Below are 27,336 nucleotides of genomic sequence, written 5' to 3' on the forward strand. Positions count from 1 at the left end.
AATGATAAATTTCTTCTGGTATTTTTACTTCCCTGGTAGCAGTCTCTCCAGCTCAAATAGTCAGCTCTTGATTGCTTAACTGAAAGATCCTTCACATTATCAGTAATGTAAATTTAAGCACATCGCTTTATGTCTTTAATACTCAACAAACGTCAATGGAGAAAAGCTGCACAAACTCCAATGCCACAAAGACACTACTAGTCTTAACAAAAAACAAAAAAACCCAACAAAACAAAACACAAAGCTCCTTAGCATGAGGAGTGATGCAAATAATCAATTTCAAGTCCATACACCTCAGCTGAAAGGAAACTAGTTACCAGCTCATAAAAATATCTCTTTATAAGTTTGCTTTAAAGTATTTTAGGTATATGAAATAAAATGCTTTATTATAACAACTGCTTTATACACCAAACATTTAAACTTAGTGTTAAAAAACCCACCAACATTCTGCTATTATCATTTCATTGACAATTAAAAAGTTGGCAACACTTAAAATATTTATACATATTAAAAATAATTAAAATCTCTATTCATCCTTGAGTGCATACATGATGTCGTCCTGGCTGATATTCAGTCGCACCCGCATATGAAGATACTTTTTACTCGACTCCAGCAGCAGCAGCCTGCAGGCTCCAAGTCTTGAACAAATTGCCATCACTCCTGACAGCGTGGGGCTTTGCCTGCCTTCCATTCTACACAGCGCTATGTGTTGACGATAGATCTGGGGTTTTTTTTAAAAAAAAAAACCAACAACACACAAAGAGAGGGTGGAGAGAGAGAGAGAGAAAAGGACTCTGGTCATGTTTATCTCCGGCTGCAATTGAGTATGCCAAGGTGAGAAAGCAAGAAGCTTCCTTCTCTCGCAGTCTGTGGGAAGGGAGGAAAAACTAGCCCCACTCTATCCAGCTGAAATGCACACACACTGCTGGTTTAGCACAAACTGTTAGGACTTTCTCAAGGAAGCAACAATTCAGAGCTATAGTTTCCTTTTTTATATAGCCAAAAAGCAAAACAATGAGCAACCTACCTTGCCTGCAATTTCTTAACTAGATCGTTTTATTTGTTAATACACCTCTTCTCCCCTGGACTATGTGGACTAAATCTTACCCAGCTGATTAGGGCTGACACACAATTAATTATTGAGTGATTAGCAGTTCACTCAGATGTGATCTTCAGGCCCAGGAAACACGTCACACCAACTACACATATGAAAGATCGCAACTTAGAAAGGCATGCTACACCTTTAAGCACAGGAGAATGCACTTGTTACAAATCATGAATGTAACAAGAATCAGTTGGGGTCTTCTGCTTTTCTATTTAGAAAAAGCAGAAGAAAACCCTTTTGGTGTTAAGAGGAAAACTAAGGGAAAAGTGTAACAAAGCAGCCTAAAATATCCTTTGAAGTTCAAGAACCCCTGGCCCAGTGTATCTGTGCAGTCAACTGATACAGATGCTCAGGAGCCAGAAACGGATTATGCAATTAAAATGCTTGTTTACAAACCTGTAGAACCAGATGAACCTAGCAGGTTATCTTATATATAAATAATACATCATTATAAATGTTTTTATAACATTTAGCTTCCATACTATGAATCATGAAAGGGACTATGCGCACTCTTCACAGCTCTGGTGGTGCCAAGTGTTTTATGGGTCTACTAAAAAAATGCAGCTACTAGTGATACACCCGCCTCTGTGGAAACAGGCAGCGCTACAGAAGTTGGAATCAGCCTTCAGTTTTCCTCCTTGAACTATGCTGCCTGATATTTTCAGGTTCTCTTTCATTTTTCCTGTTACAAAGCATGTTTACTGGAGGCATGTAATTTTTTCAGATGCATGCCAAAAAAAAAAAAAGTTAACCACTCTGTGATCCAGATCACTTGTAACATTAATACAACAGCCAGTGTTTTCAATTGTATGTATTTGGTTCCATTGAAAAACTGGTGGTTGCATTCAATTAAGAATTTACACCTGGCCTGGACAGCCATGCCCCTGCCATCATATTGTCTTCCATCAAATTTTCAGAATAAAAATCCCAAGTATTTAAATACATACACTTTTGCCTGAATCTTGACAATGCCTCCCTCTATTTTAAGGAGGAAAAAACCAAAAAGTGCTCCAAAACATGAACATACCTCTTGAACTGTTGCCTCCTCAACTCCTGCCCTGCGAAACTCTGCCAAAACTGCTTTCAGAAATATTTGTTCATGCAACGAGGCATTCCTGAATATCAAAACAAAGCAGATAAAAATTAATCAGTGAGGTTCAGAAGTTACAAAACATGAGGATGAAGTCTGGAAGGGAAATTTCTTGGTAACCACATACTTAAATGCAGGTTATTTTTTACAGGGCCAGTTTATGTCAGCTAGCCCTTATATTACAGCCTGCAACTCTGGCACCACACTGCATTTCACCTCACCCCTCTGTCAACACATCCAAACACAACATCTCATTCCATACATCATACACGTTCTGGTTGTTATGGTCAACCTACATTTATGAATTAACAAATGAACATTGAAGTTTTCAGGCACAAGTAGCACAGCAAAAGCAGTACTTACATATCCAGCAAAATATCATTACTTGCACCCCTTAGTCTCCCCCCGCAACCCTTGATGAAACAGATTCTTTTTCCTTTGACCAGAAATCGGTGAAGCGCTTCACCAGTTACAGCCTGTGCAGACCACAGAAGGGTAACAGAATTCCTCACAGGCATTCCTTCAGGAAACCTTTTGGAAGTCCTAACAATCTATTGATGTTAAAGAAACCAAACAGGAAAGCCTTGCATTCTGCTCAGACACCTGTGGCTGCACATAAGCGAGGAAAGACGGTGAGTGGCGTAACACAAGCACGTATGGAGAGGGGAGGAGTTGACTCTTGAGGACCCAATGCCTAAACTACACGTATCCGACGGGTTTTTCCTTCAGCCCAGCTCCAGTATGCTGAATAACCAGTACTGTTTGTAGTTGCGGACTCCTGAGTGTACCCTCCAGATTTAGTTCCAGTGGAAGGAATTCAAATATATGTACGTGGAAACTGCTGTACAGCAAAATAAATGACAATCAGGAAATTTCAGCAGCGCCCCCTCCTCTTCTAGCTGTGCTGCAAGGTTTGTTTTGTATGATGCTTCAACAAAGCATGATGCATCAGAGATTCCCAAAGAGTGGCGAGGACAGATCCAATGTTTTTGAAAAAGTAGCCCAGTGGAAAAGAAAAGACACAAAAGCCAAGAAATTCCTCTGAGAAATGTTTTTACCTGATTACATTTATATATGGTGATGAAAACATTTCATCTATGGCTTCAGTAATGTGGGCCATCCTGACTATTTCCTGGGTTCTCTTTCGGCTAGCAAACTCACATATCTCAGTGGCCCTTCTGCAGATATCAAGGCAACGCCTTGCATCACCAGACAGTGCTGCAACCTGAAAGTAAACATTGACAGGTTTGTAGCAATATTTCCTGTAAGTTGAGGGGAAAAAAAACAAAACAAAATTAAAAGAGTTCAGCAAGAACCAACAGACAAAGAAAACCCCAAAACCAACCTGACCACAAAACAGGACAGCAATGCTACTGTGAATGATGCTACCAGAACCCCTGATTTTAAATAGCGATCTTATTGACCAAAACCAACACAAGCAACCATCCTATACTCCCATTCCAATGTTGTCATCACAAATTCAAGACTGAGCTTTTTTCTAGAACCACAGAAGTCAGAGGCTAAAAAAAAAAAACCCACCAAATTCAGGAAATCCAATGTGAGCACTTCAAAAGTTTTCAGAAATAAAATACCCTATCACAATTCAGGTTCAGGTGGGGGGGAAGGGGGCAAAAAACTCTTCAGTTTTTCCGTAACTCAATAGAATGCTGACATTAAGAGCACACTAATATTTTTTACTAAGTCTCAAAGAAACGTCTGGGATTGTGAATTTACATTCACAAGTGCCCAAACATTTTTAGGTGTCTGAAATTTCTGTAACCAAGTATTTCTTGAAACCCCACTTGTGGTTCACAATTTTAATAAAGCTGTGAGCATTCACTAGATACAGTACTGGCCTAGTTTTCCCAGTAGGTGCTGGTAACACATGAAAACATTAGAACCCAGCTGGAGCCAAGAATGAGAAACTCTTTAGATAAATCTAATTGCAAGTTATTTTTCTATATTTTCTGAAGGAAAATACTGCAGATTATTCAGTCTGCAAAATTATCACTACTACTCTTACAAAAAGGTGGTTCCTTCATAACAAAACAAATGCTTATTTTTACACCTCTGACATTTAGGAGTACTCTTTTCTTTAATGCTACACTGATGCTTAGAAGAAGTTGTTTAAGCATATAGTGGTTGACAAATGTTCTAACAATTTAAATAGATTATTTTCATGTAGAATTGCTAACATAGGATACTAAGCAATGCATACATCTCAATTTGAGAAGCTACTGATTCCTAATGCATTATTTATTTTTTTCTGCAAGTGAGTATTAAGACTGGCATCAGAGTAAGTACTGTCTGTTATACCAAGGCTTTAAACATCTTGAGAAAGAAAATAGGGGTATTTCCACTGCCACTGGCATACCAGGGTTTTTTTCAAGATCATCCAACGACTCACATTGTGCCAAACACTGAGACATCTTATCATTATGCCTTATCACAACTCTTGTTGTCGTGCCTCCAGCTCCTGGAATATACTCCTGCCTTCTCGAAGTAGGTGGAAAAAGCAAAGACGCTGCTTTAGCAATGTTTCCTGAAAAAATACCCCCCTTACTTTAGAGAGAGCATAGTGTATGATCTCCTACTTGTGCCCCACTTGTCTCCAATACAGAACACAACCACAGAACCCGGTCTGACTACTGTTACAAAGCTTTCCCAACAGTGGCACACACCTCGCCCCCAGCCCTGGCCCCTTTACCTAGCACAACACAAATGACACACAGCTGTACTGTGCTTACCTTTCTGGAAACCAGCTGAATTGCATCCTCTTCAAATGCCTTCAAGTTGTTCAGCCTGGATGAAATAATTTGCTGTAACTGTTTGTAGGTGTAAGGCTGAAAGGACATTCTGGTGAGGCCCTATAGTAAATAATACAATACAGTTAAAAGCATCTGTAGTGCTTGAAAACTCTCAACTGCTCAAGCATAGCTGGTATTGTTGGTTTAATTTTCTCTGGTGGGAGCAATTCCTTCTCTCACATTCTTCCCCTCCAAGTGGTATGCTTTAATCTATTCTTCCACTTTGTATTTGTGAAATAAACATGCAAATCCACAAAACTGTGACTAAGTGAGGACCACTGATTGGACCTCCCCACTGAAAGGACTGAGGAGCAAGTGTGGCTACTATTAGACTTCAAATTCCTCTCACAAAATTTGTAAGCAAATTTAGAACCACCTGATATGAAAATCTTCTGGTTACAAGAGATTTTTTTCTGATTGTAATACAGTAACAGCAGAAGTTATGACAAAATATCCACCTGTCCTTCAGCAAATCTGTATACATGGATAAGAATCATACTACTGACTTCACATTAGCAATTAGCCAACAATTACAAATCCTCTTCTGCCTCAAGCTAACAGAAACTGCTTTAAGATGAGAAGAACGATCTACATTGTAGATGGTGCACAGCCTTTCATATTCCACAGGAGGCCCGAGTTTTGCATTTCTTATGCAAAATTCTTTTCTCTCATGACTATACAGACTCAGCTGATCTGCAGCTTTAGCAGGCGGGGGAAAGCAATTCACATGCTGTGGAACTATTTTTGAGTCAGAGGGATGGAGAGAGGCACAGAACACTTTTTGCAAATCACTTTTAGAGCAGTGATGAAGAGATGAGTTAGGAAAATGTATTCAACAGAGATGCAGAGGTGTAGAGTGCACCCAACTTTCTGTCCAATGGTATCCAACAAGGAAAATCTACCAGCTGATGATGGCAAATAGAGAGAAGTAACTAGGTGTCTGGAATGAAAGGGGAAAGAGGAAAGGAAACCAGAAGAGAATTCTTCTGAACTCTAGAGTAAGCAGCTTAACCATGAAGCATGGCATTTGATTACTCTTAATATGATTAAACTATGTTTAAAAAGACATCTGCACTCTTAATTCATTCTTACAAGAACATAGTGTACTTACACAGCATAAAATCTGATTAGCAAGCTGGCTCCACAACTTACTTTGCTAAGATTTATGTGTTCGTTATCAGCCCTCTGGAGAGGAAATTATAAAAGCATCGTTCAGCCTCTGATGTAATGACTCCTACTTTTCCCCTGGATTACTTCTGATTGCTTACAGTATTTAATCTATTATCATGTTATAGCATAGCAACAAAACTGTTAGGACATACCAGCCTGCTAGATACTCTGTTCATCATTATTCTCTCCGGCAAGTCCATGGTGTTAGCAATGGCCAAGATGATTAACTTTGAGTGCTTCCGAGTTGGCCAGTCAAATAAATTGTACATCACATTCTGCTTCCGGGTCCACAGAAGATCAAGCTGCAGAGACAGAAAGAGAATTAGACTGAAAAAGAACAGCCTTGTATTTACAAAACCTGATGGGGGTTTGAGAGAGCTACTAGCTCTGCCACAGAAGACTTCTTATGTGATTCTGCACAAACTGTCTCTGTTGTGTTTCCTTTATCCATTTACTAATAGGACTGCATTTTCTGAATTAGGGCTCTAATCTCTTTTGGAGAAGCACGGTCCTACTAGATGCTTTGAAAGTATTCATCACAGTAGAGTGATTAAACAGCTGGAGTTTTTAAACACTACTCAATACTATATCTAACAACATTCAAAGACCCTCCATGTGAAAAATTCAAGTAGCTTATAGCAAAAAAAACAAGCATGCATTGGTTTATTAGTGAACATAACGCATTCAAGGAATTTCAAAACTGGACACGACTTATTTTCACTGTGTTTTCTCACTGGAAAAGCAGCAGCTTCCAGACAAAATCCAGTTGAATTATATGGTATTTAGGACTTGACAGAACAATTCATTCCATGACTTGGACCAAAACAAAACGTAAAACCAATGAGAAATCCAAGGCAGAGAACAATACGGCAACAGGACACTTACCCATTTAGATTCAGTTTTCTAATAAGGCTAAAAAGAGCTATTAGTTTGTCTTCTCTCCAAAGACTATTTCTCTTTTATATCACATATACATGGATCTATATGTGTATATATATATATATATAGTCTAAGCATGAACAATTTGTCTTTTTCCATCCTCAAAAAACTCATTTCTTACAACACTTCCAGGAAAGAAAAGGAAGAATTCTTTGTCTCACCTCATCCACTATCAGCACTGTGGTCTTCTTCTTTGGTCCGGGTGTACAGAACAGTTTTTCCAATAGTACTGCAGCATGGGTTGCTGTCACCTTCTGACCTGTCAGTAACTGGACAAAGATTAAACAATGTTGCAGGTTAATCACACCAATAGGAAGTTTAACTCTTAACTTTTCTCTACCAATCAACACCAAACATCTGAATGGTGTGGGGTGGATGGAGTAACAAAATGAAAAAGTAGCTCATAATGCATTCAGATCTACTAGAACCTGTCCATAAAGGAGAACAGAAGCCAAAGGCACATCGCTAAAAAGGAAGGCCAACACAACTTCCTGCAATTTGTCTGAAATACAGATGTGTTAAGAAATCCTGAACCCAGTCTCAGGACTCTAAACCTAGTACCTCAAGGGTGTCTCCCTCTGAATGCAAAACACCTATTGAAAACCTAGGTCAGTTGACATGAATAGCCTGACTTCAGTAATCTTGGGACTCCTACTAAAATATTAATCATCAGCAGGATCTGGAACTAAATAATTTATTCAACCCTAAGCTAAAAACCCATCTTCTACAAGAACTACTTCTACAATAACCTACGTAGGAAAACAGATGAGCTGACAGCTGACTGTACATTACCTCTTCCTCTGCAGGTCCAAAGATATACAGCAATTAAGGCATGGTATTTCAAAAGTACACTATATATGTTAAATCTATTGTTCAACATAGTTCAGAGTCAAGCTGTAAAGCAAAATAAACATTGTATTTGAAAATTGTATTTGCTTTCCAGAATACCCTGAAAACTAACCTGAGAATTCAATAATTATTAAACAAGCCAGAGCATGACAACAATGTATAATCTATACTTGCTTCATGTTTCCAATTCAGTCAGGACAGTGTGAATCAGTCATACAAAGCAGGTGGATCCCAGAGGATCCTGATTTCACAGCTCTGTAACTGGGAATCCAATATACCAGAGTTCAGCATGTTGCAGTGGAATTGTCACACTACTGCAACCCCAGTTAATCTTATCTCCTTCACCTGTCCAGCCATTCCTGTACCTGTTCCTTCTCTATAGAACTTTCCTATGAGAGTGAAGTAACTCCAGTAGTGAACACTCCATAATTTGCTTGTCATGCAAAGAAATATCAGCAAACTGGAGTTTCAGACTAACCCGCAGCAAGAGACAGGGCAATCAGAAAAGTAGCAGCAGCCTAGCTAGGGTACTTGGATAACAGCTGAAGCAGAAGGAATCGGAGAAATAAATCATTCATTTGACTACGTGCTCCCCTGAAGGATATTTAATTGGGCTAGCTTAAAGAGCTCAGGGTCTGTGGGGGGAAGGGCAACAAATTTTACTGCCAAAGGCCTATTTTTCTTTAATTTTAAAATTTTATGCTGAACAGGATAGGAAGAAAGAGTATTAAAATACATTAACATTAGCATGAAATAAGGTAATTGTCATGAAACTTTTCACTATGCTAAAGAAACAGTCACCTGGCTACAACAAATCCCTCAGCAAGACACTGTCTATGCTGGTTTGAGGAAAGGGTGCAAATATGTAAACTTAGCTCCCAGCTATGAGGACAGGGGTATCAGAACAACGTACGCCACTTCCTGCTCAGATAGAAGATGTCAAATAGACTGAGTGGAAGGTTATAAGAAACTGGAATAGATGCTTCAGAAAATCATTTCATTTCCAGGTCACTGGCTTAAAGTTAGCCTAAACTGACAAAGCTCTTGAGCGATTACTGTCTAACACCTAATGGCTGATCTTAATCCAGGCCTCAGAAGGTTAATTCACACCTGTACAAAAGCAAGCACAGTCAGTAAGCTCAGACTAGTTTGTCATGAAAATCTGAAATGCAGTATTGTTGACAGAGATGGCCCCTCTTTAGCTGGATTGTTATTATGACAGACCAATTGATTGTATTGTAATTGATTGTACAATTGATTAGTAATTATTCTACTGCCACACTGACTTCCAGAGTTGTCATCTCAGTAACTTTTTAAGCATACATGTGCAGGAAAACTTATAAAAGGGGAAATACAAGAAGAATCTGGTTTAGATTTTTTTTCAACCTGAGTGGACGTAATAGATCAGGCTACTCCCCACCCACTGCCCTTATGCAGCTGAAAGCAAAATAGTTCCAAGAAGTTGGCCATGGCCTTAAAGTTAATTATTTTTTAAACCTGCTCTAAGATAAAAGCATACAGTCTCTCAGAGGGACTACTTGGAAGTATTGATATGTTGAGTGCCTTGAATACTGTAGCACATTGAGGATCTGAATGGTAAAGCATAAGATCTCTTCTTTCAAACCAGAGAGCCACTGAAGAGGCTTTACTTACCTGTAGTATCTGCACATAAGCTTGGTGAGGGTCAGTCAGCTTCATGCCATTGATCTCTGCAAACTGGAATGATGGTATGTCATCATTTTCTGCAGCTTGCTGAAGACAGTGAATTACTTCATGAACAGTTGCAGTTTTACCTGTTCCAGGCACTCCAGATATGTACATGCACCTACAAAAAGAGAATGCCTTTTTAGCAGCCTGAGCAAAATATAATCCTCCTAGGATTAATGAGCTGGAATTCCTGTGCTCTGAGACCAACCCTGAATACTACTACCCTGTCACTCCAGGCAATTCCCTATATTTCAGTCTTCATTTGCAAACTGGGACACATAACATTGGAAAATCATGAGGATTTTTATTATTCCTGAAGCAATTAACAACTTAAAATACTTTATAAATGTAACTTGGGAAACCTTTTTTTTTTTAAAAAAAAAAAAAAGGTTTCCCAGACATCTAATATTGACTAGTTATATTTTGGTCTTTAATTTGAATCTGTACAACAAAGGAGGCTACATTATTTCTATGCACAACCCTTCCTAAGGAAGAAAAATACCAGGAAAATTCAACTAGGAACTGTGATTCAGCCAAACAATGATAACTTTTTAAATAAGTGTAGCATCGTCTGACTGCTGTTATGCCATAGATAGACATGATCTCAGTCTCATCAACAAACTCACCCTCCTGTACCATCAATAAGTTTACTTTCCACAAAGTTATAGATATCCTGGAATTCTTCCTCACGACAAGGCAGAGATTCTGGGATAGCAGAAACATGCAACCTTTTGATGAAAAAAAAACAAAAAAAAAGAAAAAAATTAAATAGGAGATACAAGGTTTGCATTTTCGCAGTTCTACCTGAAGGGCCTACTGAGGAAAACAAATAGCCAGATGCTCCACCTTTCACAGTTGTCTGTAGTTTTTCAAATTTATCTTACATACTTACTTTTAATACAAATTACTCTTACATACAGTCTGAACACCAACGTCAGGTATCCCAAAAGAAATAGCCTAGTTTCTCTACATGTGCTTTCAAGTTTTAAGGTGGCTGAACAGTCATCTTTATAAACAAACGGCATGAATATGCAGCAGTAAAGACCTAGATGTTTTAATTCACAAAAAACGTGTAAGTCAACATAGAGGTCGGGTAAAAGAGGGGAGACCACTTATAGGAAACTGAAAAACCTAAAACTCAGTTTGAAAGATACAGACAGTCCTGAATGCCTTTTTTCTTCCACTGTGAACATCTACCATACCTGTAAAGCTTTTTCACACCCCAAGATGAGACAGATATTGTGCCTTTACACTCTAAAGCTAATACAAGAGGATCTTTGTTTTCCTAATGTTGCTCAGAATAGAGACAGATACCTAATTCTGAAGAACTTAGCATGGACTAATTATAGCAATTTGAAATTGTAAGAGTAGTATTGTAAATACCACTAGTATTTGTAAATCTAGTATCGTACAATCAAATCAAAACAATCGGCATTTTTACCAAATTTATTCAAAACTGTAAAGATGACGTTTCCCTATTTCAGCATAGCCTACTGCTATCTATGCATACCTGACTCAAAAAAAAGATTATTTTTTCCCCTAAGCAGACGTTACCTTAATCTGGCTTTTTCTAGTATAGTAACTGGTTTCTGTGCTTCACAGCTGCGCCTGGGAATTTCAGGAGTTGCATTCTGGGGTGTCTTGGGTGTTCCTGGTAAAGGCTGCAATGAAAAGTTATAGCTTCAAACAAATTTTCTACATACAGCTATTTCTGTTGGAGACTGATCATTCATTCAAGTTTCTCAAACATTACTTAGGCACAAAGACTATCCAGGGATGCCAGAGTACCAGATGAACAAAGAAACAGTCTTTACAAAGGAATTTACCAAATAAGCCTCATGGCCTTTTCTTCCTCAGGGAAAAAAGAAACTGGAAAGGCGGTAGTAACAAAGACAGTTACATCTTTTAACTGCCTGAAGTATTTCTAAATTGTTAATGCTTTTCTGAAATGCTGTGTTAAATTGATCCAGTTCTTAAGAAACAGCAAGCAACTAGAAATTGACCACCTGAATTTCATTGTCCAAACAAAAAAGCCACACAATAACTTTATTCTTCTTCTTTGCTGTGCTTACAAGTTACACTAGGTTTTCTGTGTTAGACATTTCATAAGTATAGAGTAAAAATTAGCCACTGACAGTATGTACCTGGCTATGGTGCCGAACACTGTCTTAATGAGTCAGGTCTAAGATTCACATAGTCCGGTATCTCATCTCCATCAGCGGCCACAACATTATGAGAAACTGCTGGACACACTTTGGTGCCTCCATGAACACCACAGAGCAGCCCTTTTGCACTGGTAACCATCTGCACATTAGTAAGCTTTCAAGAATCAGGACAGCTCTACTGCCAAGAGCAAAGTTGGTCTTATGGCTTTCTGCTATATATATAGACTGCACTCTATGAAGACTAGAGAAACAGAACTTAAATGTCTCAGTGCACAGCTTACAATAAAAGTAAAAATGATGGCCATAAACAGATTCATCAGTTTGTTCCACTCCAGCCCAATTCAATATTTTCCCTGTTTAGGCCAGAGTTTTCTGATCAACATTGTCAGAGCATTCACAAAACACAAAGTGTTCTATACGTTTGCATAACCTACTCATACCAAAGATCATACGAATCCAGATGTTTCATTAAAAGCTAAGGGATTCAGATATTTAACTGTGGTACACAGGCATCAAGCATTCAAATAAGTGGCTCAGAAATAATAAGAACAGCAATTTTATATAGAACCTTAGTTTTTTCCAGAGTCTTAGCAGGAGTGTGAACTGAAGACTTCCTTGAAGATTTTGGGGTGCTGCATGTTCTGCTTAATTTGGTTTTCTTTTCTAGTGTACAGAGCACATCATTCTCCTCTTCCTCACTACTTGAAGAGTCAGAGCCATCTGAGCTAGTCAGAAAATCCTTTTTCTCTAGTTTATTTAATACGCTACGAGAAATAGAAATTACATGAGTTTTAAAAAATACATACGCTACACACTACAAAGAATCATTTGTACATTTCAGCTTTTTCTGTAGTTATCATAATCAGCAAGCCAATATTGTTGTCCACTTGAGCTGTTAATTTTCCATGGTTATTTAACAGACTGGTTTAAAGGAAGTCAGTTTGCTGATGAACACCATGAGTCAACTTAATGTTTCTGAACACAAGACAGTTTTTATTTACACTGTAATTAAGTTGTACTTCTAGAACCATTTGCATTTTAATATTAAGCTGGACAAACTCTCAAGGCTTCAAGCTACCAATAGAAATCTGAATCAAGTATCATGGATACAAAAGTTTACCTGATTTGCTCTGAAATACGAGCATATGTTTTCTGTGCACATATTCTACGAGAACGAGGGATCAGTAGAAGGTTCTGACAATTCTGTGCCAAATATTCAGTGAAACTGTAAAGAAAGAACACAAAGCTATTTGTATTTCCTCTTTGCATCACACTTACAAGGATGGAGAGGCCTTTCAAACTTCAGGCTCAATTGTTACGGCTGTCAATCCAGCAAGAATTCTTGCTTAGTTATTTACAGATTGGCTACGGCATGGATACTGGCAGCACAATTTCCTCTCTCCAATATATCTTTGCCAAGGAAAAAAAAAACCCAAAACCAACAAAACACCCACAAAATATTTACTATAGTTCATTCACGGTCTGTACTGTAAAGATTTTTATAGTAAAGCATGTTTCTATAAAGCTTTGTGAACCAGCTAAGCTGATAAGTCTAAAGAGAGACGCAGAGTCCATGCAAGTCAGAATTACTAGCTGCTCTGTGATGCTGTGACAATAGTGACTGCACTAGCATTAGTTCAAAACAGATGTCTCTGACTTGGGCCCTATCAACATCATACCAATTCGTTGTGCACCCTCAATCAAAACCAGCAATTTGTTTCATACTGACTAACAGCTGCTACATGTTAACAGCTTTCCCTCACTTCCCCAGTTAGACACACATACATCAGCGAAGCGCGCTGAATAGATGGTGATACAGTTGAATTAGCAGCCAAATTATTTTGCAAATGTAACACTGCCAAACTGAAGGGACAGGGCCTCGGAACAGTTGTGGTTTTGTTTGGGGGGGGGGGGGGGGCGGTTGTCTGTTTGTTATTTAGGGGGTGGGTGGGCGGGTTGGGTTTTTAAGAGAAAGAGGAGACAAATAGGATTTTCTTTGGGCATCTCTGATCTGCCCTTTGGTATAGATTTTTCTATTTGTGTTTCAAGATTCCTTGAGCACTTCATCCGTACCACCGAAACTTTTTACTGTTAATACAGCTTTTCTACTAGTTCAAAGAACACAAAGAGATAAATTACAAACATGTTAAACATGTTAAAAATTTGTTGATCGTTCTCAGAAAAGTCTTTAGCTCTAGAAATACCACTGAAATGCCATTATTTTATTGATGAAAAGTAAAATGTTTTTATGCTATACATGACAAAAACTTGAGTGCAGATGCCAAGTATTGCATCCATATCTTTACTTTTTGAAAGGAGGAAAATGACTGTGTTTTGGCTCCTTGCAACACTTTATACAAGAAAGTCTGATCCATTCTTCTCCTGCCCCAACTTAATGGAATTTTTAAAGACTGTGTGAATATATACCTGAATAATTATGCTTTTTGATTTCTTTTCTACATAAAAACTAGCATGGAAGTATATATACAATTATCATGACAACTCTCACGAGGTCAATCACACCCCTCTCTACAGTTATCTCAACAGTCACAAGTAGGGGATACTTCAGCCTGTATGACATAGGTACTGCAGGGAAACAGATTTTTATCTATGTCGCTGAGTACAAACCATAATAATTAACATTGTTTCAATTTCCTTTCATATTATCCTACCATTCCCATTTCTAACATCTTCTCTCTGTTCTTGTAACCATGCACTGTTGTTTGCATCCATCTTTGAAGTCGACTCCTCCTACAATCTCCCCAATCATGTGTTCACCTCCAAGTAAGATGCTTTCTAGAGCCTCACCACAGTGCACTCATGACTGTTTAGACCATCCCCTCTCCTCTCAGTGACCTCAACGGGCAAAACATGGTACACACCAAGATTTGACCTGCGTTTCTCTCCAAAAGTCTTTCATAAGTGTGCTGTAAAGAGAGCTACATACAAATAGAGATCCCATAGAAAAATAATTATAGAAAAGCTATCACTTACGCTATAGTACCATTTTTCACAGGAAGATCCCCGGCTTTCCCACTGGAGTATTTGACCTTAGCATAGGATGATAGTTGTACTGTATCACTAAACCACCGCTCTTCAGTAGCAAAACCTGACTCTGACTTATCATCGGTGCGAGGCATTTTTGGTGGTGAGCCTAAACCGCCAGTGATTCTCACTTTTCTTTTAGCAGCTGATGGTTCTAACGGTGCTATAGCACCACAGTCGTCATCCAGAAGTTTCAAAATTTCACATCCCATGAGCCTGCTGTTAAGAGATTGTGTGGGACCTAGGAATCAAGAGCAAAATGAATTTTTGTCAGGCTTTAATATAGCTGGTTTGGTTAATGTTCAGAAGACATGAAACTACTGGTTCAGTGCCTGTCATTTAAATGAAAGGAGATGGCATTACACTCCAGGAACAAGGAACTGAATCACCAGAAGGCATGCACTTCCTCTAAAAAGATGACCAAGCAGAATACAATCCGTTTTTTAAGTTTTTCTAACCTGCCTCCACCACTTACACTTAGGCTTCAGTTTGAAAATATGACATGTAATGTAGGATCAAATGTGCTTATTCAACCAGCCCAATGTAAACATTCTAGCACACCGTTAGTCAGAAGATTAAAGAAAGTGAGGCATTCTGACATCAAGTTAGGCTGACTGGTAGCATTTCAGCCAACAAGCACTTTAATTTAGACTTAGCGGTTACAAATAAAACATTTGCAACAGCAACTGGATATAAGCCGTACAGTTGCTTGAAATAACAGACATAAAAAAACTAATGAACCCAAAAGGCTTGGGCTAACCCCAAAGCCTGAATAAAGTAGCTGAAAATACTCACGTTGAATACTGAATGAATACCATTGTTTGAACTACCCAAAACAAACAGGTACAAAACATACTACATTCAAAACTACTGAATGGACAGATTACCATACACATACCATTTAACTGTAACTTCTTCCTTGCTGTTAGAGTTCTGGTGCTATTAGCCACTCCTTGTGAACATCCCTTCTTCCTGACGGAGGACTTTGAATCGCCACGTTTTGATTGTACTTCCAACTCATCATTTTTTGTGGCACTCTGAACAACGCTCTCTGTCTCTTTTTTCAGGAGGGAAACGATGCCTGAAGGAGTAAATGAGCTTGAAGAGTTTGGGCTGTTACCTCCTTTCTTGCTAGCTTCTTTCAGCTTAAGGAATGTGTCAGAGGACAAAGTCTTAAAGCCTTTTCCATCCCAAGACTGTTTTACACAGAAAGTTTGTTTCTTGTTTAGTGTAATAGGTAGTTCCTCTTCCAGATGTAGCGGTATTACCTGTAAAAACAGAAAATACCAAAACACACATATCTTAACATTTACTGTTAATTTAGCATTCAACTATTTTCTTAGCATTCAGCTATTTTCTATTCACATCTATCTTATTGTTGGAACTTCTGCAATCCTTCATTATAAAGGGCAACACATTCAACCTACATTTACACCAGTGTAAGTTTATTGCACTACAGGACTCCCATTCACACTACTACTTTCCATGCAAACCTCCAGATCAGCCGGCTGTCAAAAAACAACATCATTTTGGGATGAAAGACAGACAGAATATCAAGTTTTCAACTATCCTGCCCTATGATAAATGCATTAACGAATACTCATCATTAATTTGGTTTGGGAGGGAATAAAGTAGCTGCTATTCTATTATGCTTTTCAAATTGTTTCTGTTTCTTTGTTCGCTCTGTTTGTAGAGGGTTTGCAGTACGTACCGTGGTCCTTTTAATAATGGTCTCCACAGGTATATCAGTGTCATAGCCAGGAACTTTATCAAAAAAAACCTCTTGGGGAGACACCTTTCTTTTAAGCAGCCTCCGTTTATTCTGAGGTATCTCTGTAATATGAGAGAACCACTGCACAACTGCATGTTTATTCTGAGAACCTGTAACCACAAAAGAGAGTCACTGAACATTAAGAATTTTACTGGATCGCAAATAGCTGTTACGAGACCTCAATGACTTTAGCTGAAATGCCATCAAGAATAGAAATCCTCCCTGAACACAGATGAGAAAACATCTGATAAGAGATTACAATTCCCATTTTCTAAGCTAAATTGTTTGAGTTGAGACTTAAGGAATGAGATAACACCTACACAAGGTCTCAATCACAAAATGCCTGGAGACCAGCTCCAGACCACCATTTCACCATCACAAATAAAGACATTCTTTATTTGAATAGACGTGATCTAAGCGAACCCCGCTAACCAAAAACAGTGACAAAAGGAGAACTAAGAAATTTCAGAACGTTATTTGCAATGTCAATGTTATTTCAGAAGCAAGCAAGAAACATTTACTTACTGCCTAACAAACTAGAGAATCCTGCTGTTGAAATAACTAGGAGAAAGTCTGAATAAACACTACAGATTACGTATGGAAAGAGTTAAAAGAAACAGTTGGAACATTTATAATTAACCATTTAATATTAAGTTACCCTCTACATTTTAAGGTGTCCATCTTTGAAAACAAAGCCACATATCTTTGACAAATTGTTAAAGATATATAACAAAAGGAAAATCTTGTTTTCAAGGAAGTTTCATGGGTTTCATTCCAGTAGGAAAAAAAGAGCTGAATGTTATGGTACAATAAGTGTGCATTAATAAATAAATAAGCTGGAGTGCTACATAAATACATTAAAAAAAAGTAAACTCTCAAACATTATTACATATTTCAAACTCTCAAAATATTATTACAATGGTCCAAAACAAAAATCAAAAGCTGTACAAAGAAATCAGACATAGCTAATGAGTAGCTCCTAATGCAGACTCAGACACAGTCTTTGTATCGCTCGCCTTCCATAATTTATCTTTTCATAATTATTTATAAACAAGTAGTTCTACAAAGGACAGAAGTAACCAGCCTCATTTACTCAGCCTCGAGGCTTATCACTAAATTACCTGGTATCTAATAAGATGCAAGCTCCAGGGCTGCAGTACTCTTGCTCCATTTAGCCTCTCCAAACACTAAATAAAGCATGAGCTCACACTGTCTTCCTCACAGACCATTTATTTTAAATTAGACACAAAGCAAAAAGATTGTAAGAATTCAATGTTTCTAAGTTCTCCATTTATCTATCAAATTTAGTTGAAATCAGTGATCAGCCCCAAATATTTGGGGAACATGTGAATACCGATGCAGTGATTACCAAAGCTTAATTTCACTAATAGATCAGGCCAGTGATATAGGGTTAATGCTACCTACATCCCCACGAAAGAGATAACTTTAAAACGTTTCATGATTTCTTAGATAGGAAGCAAATATTTATTTCTTTTACCATCTTCATATAAATTCAGGATTTGTGCCACAAAAGGTTGATCTGCATTCTCTCCTTCTACTAAAACGAAGTCACCAAGCTGTACACAGGTTTCTGTTCCACTGCTTTCTGATGTAATAAGGATTCCCCTAGAAAGCGATACACACATTGCGGATTAAAAATCAGGATTTCATATTCTTCATTAGTTCACATATCACTAAAGCTGACGGCCTGTCGGTTTTGTAGCTAGTTATGCCCCCTCTTGCAAATATGACAATTTAGTTTCCCCGATTAAACGCTTTTATATATATTTCAATTAAACAGTTCTTACTCACAGATTTGGTTAAATGCTTTTGCTTATACATTATACAATCTATAATTTAAGAGCTTCGTGACAACATTTTTCTTATACAGTGTCATGAGACAATGCTCAAAACCTCACTCATATCCTCACCGATTGCCACGCTAACCTGAACGATATCAGAAAGGTAAAGAAACCTTCATTGTTGAAGTTTCTCTGGGCAAGTTAGAAATAAATGTTATTTACTTGTACTGGGAAGTCCTGAGTTTCCTGTCTAAGCACATGGGTCTTCCACACCAGGAGTGGATAATTTTGCTTTGCTGCCGGGTGTTCATGATTCCCAAGGAAAAGCTAAAAGAAATAAACAAGTTATTTTTTTTATTATTTAAAAATAGAAGCCGGAAAAGGCTCAAGATGGCCCACTACAGAGACATGCCATCTATTCTTTCAGTGTGCATAGGCCTATTCAGGGAAGCCTGCCTTCCTCAAAGCCTGCAGGCGCCTCTCCCCCGAGGGAGCAGGAAAAGGGAAGATGTTTAGCTGTGGATTGGTGGATGCACTGCAATTCCTCGGCTAACACACCCGAGGGACCCGCCGCGATGGCCGGGGCACACCGCCGGCCGCTTTAAGACCCTCGTGCTGGTTTTCGTACACCATCGCAGCGACCAGGCGGATTCGAGTCAGAAACGTCTCGGTTATGCTCAGGTCTTCAGTTACTTTGGTTTCTTTCCCTCCTAAGTAATTACCCCTCTGGAAACCAGCCGCAGGGCTCAAGAAAACGCCACACACCCCCAGCGCCCTTCCCCCTCACCGCCCCGCGCCAGCCCCCCGGGGCAGGGCTCTCCTCAGGGAGCCGGCTGCCCGCCGCCCCGGTGGGGCCATGGCGTCGGAAGGGGCCAGCAGCGCGACCGGGCCGGGCAGAGGGACCCCGGGGCGCCCCGCCACCCGCTCCCAGCGCCACGGGCCCGCCCCCCCCCGGGCCGCGGGACTCACTCACCGCGGGGCCTCAGCCAACCTCGCGCGCGGCAGCGGCGGCGTAAGCTCCCGCCAGCACCGGGATAGAATCTCGCGCCAAAGCCCGGCCGGAGCCCCGCCCACCGCCCCGCGTGCGCACAGCGCGGAAGAGGCGGGGGGAGGCCGCGCGGGAACGGCGCCATGTTTGCGCCTGGCGGCCCGAAGTCGCGGGCGGGAGGGGCGTTATGGCCCGGAGATAAGATGGCGGCCGGCGGCGCGCGGCCCGGAAGCGGAAGCGGCGCCTCACAGACGGGGCGCGGGGCGGCCTGCCGCGGAGCTGTGTAGCGGCGGCCATGGCGAACCGGACGGTGAAGGACGCGCATAGCATCCACGGCACCAACCCGCAGTACCTGGTGGAGAAGATCATCCGCACCCGCATCTACGAGTCCAAGTACTGGAAGGAGGAGTGCTTCGGCCTGACGGGTATGGCGGGGCGGGCTGGGGCGGGAGCGGGCCCGGGCCCCGGCCCGGCGGGGAGCCGCGCTGACGGCCCGTCCCTCTCCCAGCCGAGCTGGTGGTGGACAAGGCCATGGAGCTGAAGTACGTGGGGGGCGTCTATGGCGGGAACATCAAGCCCACGCCCTTCCTGTGCTTGACGCTGAAGATGCTGCAGATTCAGCCCGAAAAGGACATCATCGTGGAGTTCATAAAAAACGAGGACTTCAAGTAAGTTAGTAGCTTGATTTTTCCTTTGTTTGGTTGTCGTATTTAACGAAACTGTCCAGAACAGCCAGGGAGACTTCAGTGCAGGTTTTAGCTTCCAGTAGGCTCTGATAAACTCTTCTTGCTAAAAAGCACATCTTTCCCTTTCAAGCCTACTCCCCTTGGCACTTGGGCTGCAGTGGCTTGCCTTTGTGGCATGCGCTGTCTGCAACAATATACCTTAGCCTGAAGTATTTAGAACGAGGTGCATTAAGGGAGCAATATTAATCTAATTTTCTTTCAGTCTTTCTTTCATGTTTGTGAGTGGTAATGCACCCGGTCTGTAGATTATGTATGTATACTTGACTATATAATTATTATTTTTTTACGTGCGTGTATATATACATATACACATAGAGTACATGAAGGAGAAAAGCTAAACAGTTGGGTATTTTATTTGTTTCAATGCACTGATTTTCCTCAGAAACTTATGGGAAAAGCTCTTCTTTTATCTCAGTTGCTAAGTACACAAAAACCTCAGATACATGACAAGGTTTATTTTCAGGTACGTCCGAATGCTTGGTGCATTGTACATGAGATTGACGGGCACTGCCATTGACTGCTACAAGTATCTTGAACCACTGTACAATGACTATCGAAAAATAAAAAGTCAAAACAGAAATGGGGGTAAGCACTCTTACTTTTTCTTGTTGTGGTTTCTTATTACCACATAGGTGAGCTTTTATTAAAAAAAAAAACCATCCCGCTAGATAAACATAAGTACTCTATTTAGCAATAAAGCTTAAAAAATTGTGGCATAACCATCTTCTTGAAACCTTGCTTTTACTTATTCATCTTTTGGATAGTCTGTTGCTGGTCTTGCCAAGTGGTACAAATGCGAACTGCCTTGCTGATTTTACTTACCCCAGGTGCTTGTGTTTTGTGTTGGGCACTGAAATGCAGTTCCATAAATACCAAAGAAACACCACTTGAGTGCTGGTTTAAGCGCTGTGAATCTGCTAATCCTAGCTGTGCAATAATTTCCTTTTTGCAAGACAGGCCTAATGATTTTCCTCATCTTTGAGAATTATTTTGGAACTGTTGTTTCTACAGTCCACTTGATGTAAATTGTCTGTGGTGTTTTATCTTTAATCTTCTTTGTCTTTCAAATGGTATTTCCCCTCCCCAGAATTTGAACTGATGCACGTGGATGAATTTATTGATGAACTACTACATGAGGAACGTGTATGCGATATCATTCTGCCTCGATTACAGGTTTGAGAAAGCAGATGGTTATGGAATTCTTAACTGCATCTGCTGCAGTAGTTTTATCAGCTACTGGCTTGTTGCATAAAGCTATGATACAGGCCCTTCGGGCACACAAGATGCCTCTGTAGGTGTTCTTACTTGGGTTGCATCAGATAGAGTCTTAATTTCTCCTAGAAACGATATGTTTTGGAAGAAGCTGAGCAACTCGAGCCTCGTGTTAGTGCTTTGGAAGAAGACATGGATGATGTAGAATCTAGTGAGGAAGAGGAAGAGGAAGATGAAAAGGTTGGTGAACTGTTTTGGAAAGGGATTAGTTAAAGCTGGTGCTGAACCACCACCACAGAATGCTTTATGGCCTTTGAGAAATACTTGAGGGGAGCCACCAGGAGGCTGCTTGCAACTCTTACACGTCTCCGCTTAACATATTTTCATATAAGCTGCTTGTGAGAACTTGCTAGATTCTGAAGCAGTTCTGTAGTGGTTTGTGTTTGTTAGGTTTTTCTGCCTCCTGAAATTCACAAATCTGGACCTGTTCAGTGTTAAGCGTATTTCAGATAAATGGTTTTACATACATATGTAACGGAGAGAACTGAAGGTGATGATGAATGTTAAGTTAACCATCAGAGTAAATTCTGCTGTACTTCCTAAGAATCAACAGTATGGAGAGGTGGCCATAGTAATCTCCAGTTGGCAAGCTTTGGCAGTACCGCTGACTTCTGAGTATGAAATACTTGAGGATGGGGAACCTTGACTGCATGACTCTTGTCATTTATATTAATTGTTCAGAAATCTGTTCTGATAGATAAAAACCTTGATGAAACCTGACTTACAGAACCTTCTCCCTCCACCCTTGTTTCCAGCTGGAACGAGCACCATCTCCTGACCACCGCAGAAGAGGCTACAGAGACCTCGATAAACCTCGCAGATCTCCAGTTGTGCGATACAGGCGGAGCCGAAGCAGGTCTCCAAGAAGGTGACATAGCTCTCCTTGAGCAGTGTTTTTACCTGTCATACTGCAGATGGCTGCAGCGAGTGTAGAAGTGAAGATGACGACTTAGCCAGAATCTTTTACGTCTTCCAATTCCTTTAGCTGCTTTCTGAAGTAAGGAGTTGTGATGCACAGCCACAGTCAACCCATCTGCCTGTTTCTCTAGTCCTTCAGTAGTGCTTGAACTAGTTTTTACTGATAATTAGTCAGGAAACACTCCTCACTAACCTTATTTGCTCACTCTAGTAGCCAGTCCAGAAGCATGTACTGCCTCTTGTGCAGCAGGCCAAGCGCATGCTAACTGAAGGCATGGGGGAGTGTGAGAGAAGCCCTGGTGCTGGTGCTGGAGAATATGGGAAATTAAACAGCTGGTTCTGCTTGTGATTTTTACGACTTTTTCTTTTCTCCTCCAATTACAGGCGAAGCCGCTCTCCAAAGAGAAGAAGGTAGTCTTTTATTCTATCATTTAATCTTAGAACGCGTGTATCTTTAGTATGGCTGTCTTAAAAGCTTCCTTCCTCTCAGTCCATCTCCACGCCGGGAGAGGCATCGCAGCAAAAGCCCAAGACGACACAGGAGCAGATCCAGGGAGAGGCGCCACAGATCAAGATCTAAATCTCCAGGTATTTTTGTAACTTACAGATTAACTCTGGCAAGTTTTTATCAGCAGAACATCCACGCCAACAAAAATCTGTGTCACAGTATCAAGAAGGCAGCATAGGTGCTTAATCTGGCTCATAAAACTGATAGCGATACTAAGCACAGCTGGAGAACTCCTTTAATACATGCAAAATTGTCTTTAGTATGTTTTTCAGGTATTTGCCAGGAGGTTAATTAGAGTGCCTAATTAAAACTAGCGTTGTTCTGGCATTATTATCTAGGACACTTGGTTACTAGAAGCAGATTGCATTAGCAAAACAAAAAAGAATTCCAGGGTCTATGGAAGTAACTTATGGTTTTTATCTCATAGGGCATCATCGTAGTCACAGACATAGAAGTCATTCCAAATCACCTGAAAGGTAAATTTCTTAAGAGTATTTCTTAAGAGTATCAGTACTGCTGTGGGAGCTCTTACTTGCCATTTAATCTTGGGGATCAAAGGTCTTACAATGTTGGATATGAAGTATTTCGTACAGTACCTCCCTCAGTGTTGTAATCAACTTATGCTGTCCGCAGTTGACCATAGAAAACACCACGGTACTTCTGTGAATCACCTTGGTCTTTCAAAACAATTCCTAGTAGTGTTGTACGGCTCCTCTTACTTTCTGTTTCAGATCTAAGAAAAGTCACAAGAAGAGTCGGCGAGGGAATGAATAACAAACTAAATCGACCACACAGTTTAAGGACCTTGAACTGCAGTCTAACACTGTCCTGTTTGCTTTATGGGACAGATGGATATGTACTGGCTGCTTTAGCAGCCCATTTCTTTAATCCTTCTCCTGTACAATTGTTGTTTGATTTATTGTGGTTTTTTAATTAAAAAGAAAGGTAAGGATAGTAGTTACTCATCCTCATGACAGAATTTGAGGATTGTTTTTAAATTTTTTCTCAAGGCCTGTAAAAACTAGTGAAACGCAATAAAAAAAAGGGGGGGTTGATCTTTAAAAGCTCCTTGCTGTTTCTTTCGTATTTTTTATAGAGTATTTTCATATTATTTTGCGAAGTTCATGAACAGAAAAGCAGGTGCACTCTTCCCTCAAATCAAGTATTTTACAAGAAAGATACATTGGCTGTTAACAGCACATGCATGACGCCAGCATGGGGCAGACCAGGTCTACTGAGTGTGTATGACCTGTTAAAGCTGCTAATCTTTTGGCTCTTCTTTAAGACAGCTCAACTAAAACAATTTCTATTATTCTGGTTTCCTAATAACAGTCAAATGTAAGCACACATACAAATAGGGAAGAGGAAAAAGTCTTACATCCTTTTTTTTGCAGTTTTATTTTTCTTTTAAAAAGTTTTTTTTTTGGCACTACATAGTTCTGTAAAGAATAGAAGTGACAAATTTTAAACACATGAAATCCCCTTCTAATTTTATTTTTTTTAGAACAATATATATAAAGTCTGAAGCAACCAAAGTATGAATACAGCTAATAGAAAATAAAGAACTTAATTTTAAAAATTCTCTCTCTTTACAGTTTATCAAGATAAAACAAAACACAATTCCCCTTAAAAATAGGGTAATAAAATAGATGAAATTTGTATCACTCAGTTCTGTGATACCAGTAAAAACTATAGTTATATCTATGTACAAATGATACAGTTTAAAAACAGTCTTAAATAATCTTGTATCTAAACATGTTGCATTAAGATTTTAAATCAGAACCTGAATTTTTTTCCTCCCCTCCCCCCACCCACCCCCCATCCCATGAAATTTCACTTTTTCTGTTGAATGTAATTCAGATTCAAGTGTGGGTGTCCTTGAGACAGAAGCGAGAACCGCTGGTTACTCTGCATCAGTGGACCAGCTAAAAGAAAATGGATTACAATTACTTCAGCAAATTAAATATATTTAACAGTGCTTGGCTATATTCAACGTATTAATCTTACTTAGAAATAAAGCCATTTACTAGACTGACAAATGCTATCTCTATGACTAACCCATTTAATGGGACAATACAGCATTACTTTAATCCTATCTCCCAAATTCCCTCAGAATCATCAGTATGTCGTTTTGTTGCATTACTTTAGTTATTCAACAAAAATAGTTTCAGGATTTTAAAAGATGGGTCTCACTTGGAAACCTTGCTCCAGCCAACAGATTAGATGTGGGGAAAAAAAAGGATTTGGCCAGTATCTCATTTTATACTGCGTGACCCAGCAACGTGGTAATTGCAAAGCCTCCAAGTAAAATTTGGGCATAGCTTCTCTCTTAGTGGAGCCAAAGGCCTTTTTCCTACCCGCCTTTTCCAGTCCTGCCAGACGCTGAAACACCTTTACCGTTCACTAGCATCAGAAAGGGCTGTGATAAGTGTCAGTCGTTCAAAGTACCCTGAATAACTGAACCTGATCTAACTTTGGAAGCTGGTGCTGCTTTGGCTGTGGACGGGCTGGGCTAGGTCACCTCCGGAGGACCCCTCCAACCTGAATTACTCTATGGTCTTCCAAGATTTTATCTAAGTCATCCCACAAGGCAAGGTACAAAAGCTAAATAAAATTAATTGGGACAAAAATGTCTTTATATTCTTAACATGCTCATGGGCAAATCATCTTAACCTCTATTGAAGCAGAGGTGGCTTTACAGTGAGAGAGCAGCAGTGAAGGAGAGAGGCTAGAAGTGCAACAGACTGCAAATTGGCTCAGATTTCAGAATTTTATTTAACCCCTTCCCGCCCCCAAAGATTTTAATCCATCCATACAGGAAGCCGAAGCGTTGATTTGACTCTTGGATTCATTATGGTTCCAGGGAGCCTAGCAAGTGAAACATGATTCCTTGGCTTTTAAAGCCTTTGAGACAGTAAAGAGACATGTTGCATGAGCTGTTGATTCATATACTAGTTCTAGTACCTTGAGGGTAGAAAGGTTTGTTCGGTGGATAGCTGGCATTTCCCTGCTGCATGTAGTTCTGAGGCATATTGTAAGGCCACGCTCCTCGGAGGAGAGGAAAATGGGTAGGGGTCCCATGGTCCCAAGGGACAGAAGAAGGGTTCATTTTACCAAACTGTCCTTGGAAACCCTGATCTATTTTTCAATTGAAAGGGAAAAGCACATTGCAAGTTGAAATAATTAAACAGTAAGTCACAAATACAATTTACATCTTAAATAACAGTTTGCAGGGGACGTAATGCAATTAAGTCTGATGTGCTACTTTTTTTTTTTTTTTTTTCTTTTTCTTTTTAACATACATAAAAAATACCACCTACATTCTTCATTATTCACTATAATAGATTTTTTTGGGGTGGAAGACAGAGGATGAATCAGTTATTAAAATCAAGACCTACAATTTCACTATTCCTATGTCATTCTCATGATGAAAAATACAAGGTCTGAACAATGTTACTAATCTCCGATCCCACACAGATATTCACTATCACTGACACAGCTGTGACATCAAAGCAATTATCCTACTGCACGAAATAACTCTCAGATGTACACCGGAATTCCACTAATAATTGTATGCTTAAGAAACTTGCTATCTAGATCACTGGACCAAATTAAAATTGATTTTTAGAGAGGAAAATAAAAACTTTTGAACTCAAATACACAAATTGTAAACTATTCCATTTACAAATCCAGGACTACTGCAGCATTAAGGATGAGAAATCAAGCATCCAAGGAGGCAGGAGACACAACAGTTGATGCCAAATGCTGTATTACTAATCCTCTTTTTGTTTGTAGCTCCCAATTTTATAAGACACAGAAATGCCTGCTAGTTTAAAAACTTGATCAACGTACATTTAAAAATAAATAAATAACTATCCTCAGTATATCAGTTCCCCTTCAGGCTCATCATTAAAAAAAAACCCTGCAGAGAGACTTTCATTAAATAACAGCTAGACGTTTAAAAAGAACCATAATTTTTCTAGAATAAAACATGAGGCATGGCTCTACAGTATGCATGAAAAAAGTCTAAAACTTCTAACGATCCCATTTCTGATCAACTGCTGAGAAGAAAGTCGCTCCTTCCAAGTCAAGGCTATGTGAGCCCATTTCCACAAGCTTGTTGTTCTCAAACTGTCCTAAGCAAGTAAGAAAGCAGGCTTCAGGACAGCTGCTGTGCACCCACCCAGTAACCCCACTTTAAAGGCATCTAAGCCAGAAATGAAACTTTCAAATGACTATTAAAATACAAAGAGGAAAAATACTAGGACTGGGAACTAGGAAAAGGACTGTGATGAGATTGGAAACAGAAGTTGAGGAATGGAAAGAAAAAAAAATACTGCGACTGACAGTGCAAGAAAACTGGGAAACCTTCTATGGAGGCACAATCAGAGTGGAAGCAAGCAAAATGAGACAGAGCAAGAGGAGAAAGACTGCAGACAGGGACTGACTGACTA

At 39.7% G+C, this 27,336-nt stretch overlaps 3 protein-coding genes across 6 annotated transcripts in view; 1 reads left to right on the top strand and 2 right to left on the bottom strand.

Annotated features, from left to right (window-relative positions):
• Window positions 1-108: 108 nt before the first annotated feature.
• Window positions 109-19,569, bottom strand: ORC1 (origin recognition complex subunit 1). The gene is made up of 17 exons (XM_055814847.1): window positions 19,424-19,569; window positions 18,673-18,777; window positions 18,147-18,274; window positions 16,589-16,758; window positions 15,776-16,145; window positions 14,827-15,118; window positions 12,953-13,057; window positions 12,401-12,596; window positions 11,222-11,328; window positions 10,294-10,395; window positions 9,614-9,785; window positions 7,273-7,380; window positions 6,325-6,474; window positions 4,943-5,062; window positions 3,254-3,420; window positions 2,133-2,220; window positions 109-721 (listed from the first exon to the last, which is right to left on the bottom strand). Exons 2-17 carry the CDS (start codon window positions 18,759-18,761, stop codon window positions 527-529), a joined length of 2,559 nt encoding a protein of 852 aa, XP_055670822.1. The 5' UTR covers window positions 18,762-18,777; window positions 19,424-19,569; the 3' UTR covers window positions 109-526.
• A 110-nt stretch (window positions 19,570-19,679) lies between these two features.
• PRPF38A (pre-mRNA processing factor 38A) lies at window positions 19,680-23,949 on the top strand. The gene is made up of 10 exons (XM_055814848.1): window positions 19,680-19,863; window positions 19,947-20,106; window positions 20,648-20,769; window positions 21,272-21,357; window positions 21,526-21,636; window positions 22,212-22,324; window positions 22,759-22,785; window positions 22,865-22,962; window positions 23,310-23,358; window positions 23,614-23,949. Exons 1-10 carry the CDS (start codon window positions 19,734-19,736, stop codon window positions 23,654-23,656), a joined length of 939 nt encoding a protein of 312 aa, XP_055670823.1. The 5' UTR covers window positions 19,680-19,733; the 3' UTR covers window positions 23,657-23,949.
• Window positions 23,950-24,090: 141 nt separating this feature from the next.
• Window positions 24,091-27,336, bottom strand: part of TUT4 (terminal uridylyl transferase 4) — a 50,049-nt gene continuing 46,803 nt past the window's right edge. For 2 of the 4 annotated variants that reach the window (XM_055814843.1, XM_055814844.1), the window contains exons 29-30: window positions 25,847-26,020; window positions 24,091-24,807 (exon numbers count right to left, since the gene is read on the bottom strand). In XM_055814843.1, the coding sequence (XP_055670818.1) occupies window positions 24,716-24,807; window positions 25,847-26,020 (266 nt within the window). In that variant the 3' untranslated portion in view covers window positions 24,091-24,715. Of the gene's footprint in view, window positions 24,808-25,633; window positions 26,021-27,336 lie in introns of those variants that run through there. The other 2 variants (XM_055814846.1, XM_055814845.1) reach the window with 2 other exon arrangements.

Source organism: Falco peregrinus, chromosome 10, assembly GCF_023634155.1.
Source record: "Falco peregrinus isolate bFalPer1 chromosome 10, bFalPer1.pri, whole genome shotgun sequence".
Classification (NCBI taxonomy): Eukaryota; Metazoa; Chordata; class Aves; order Falconiformes; family Falconidae; genus Falco; species Falco peregrinus.

Excerpts from the sequence above, each read along its gene's own strand:
- ORC1 (XM_055814847.1), bottom strand. The coding sequence starts at position 18,761 with ATGAACACCCGGCAGCAAAGCAAAATTATCCACTCCTGGTGTGGAAGA. Across the intron at positions 12,597-12,952 it reads CGTATTTCAGAGCAAATCAG|CGTATTAAATAAACTAGAGA; the intron begins GTAAACTTTTGT and ends TATTTCTCGTAG. Across the intron at positions 2,221-3,253 it reads CCATATATAAATGTAATCAG|GAATGCCTCGTTGCATGAAC; the intron begins GTAAAAACATTT and ends TTTGATATTCAG.
- PRPF38A (XM_055814848.1), top strand. The coding sequence starts at position 19,734 with ATGGCGAACCGGACGGTGAAGGACGCGCATAGCATCCACGGCACCAAC. Across the intron at positions 20,107-20,647 it reads ATAAAAAACGAGGACTTCAA|GTACGTCCGAATGCTTGGTG; the intron begins GTAAGTTAGTAG and ends GTTTATTTTCAG. Across the intron at positions 22,963-23,309 it reads ATCAAGATCTAAATCTCCAG|GGCATCATCGTAGTCACAGA; the intron begins GTATTTTTGTAA and ends TTTATCTCATAG.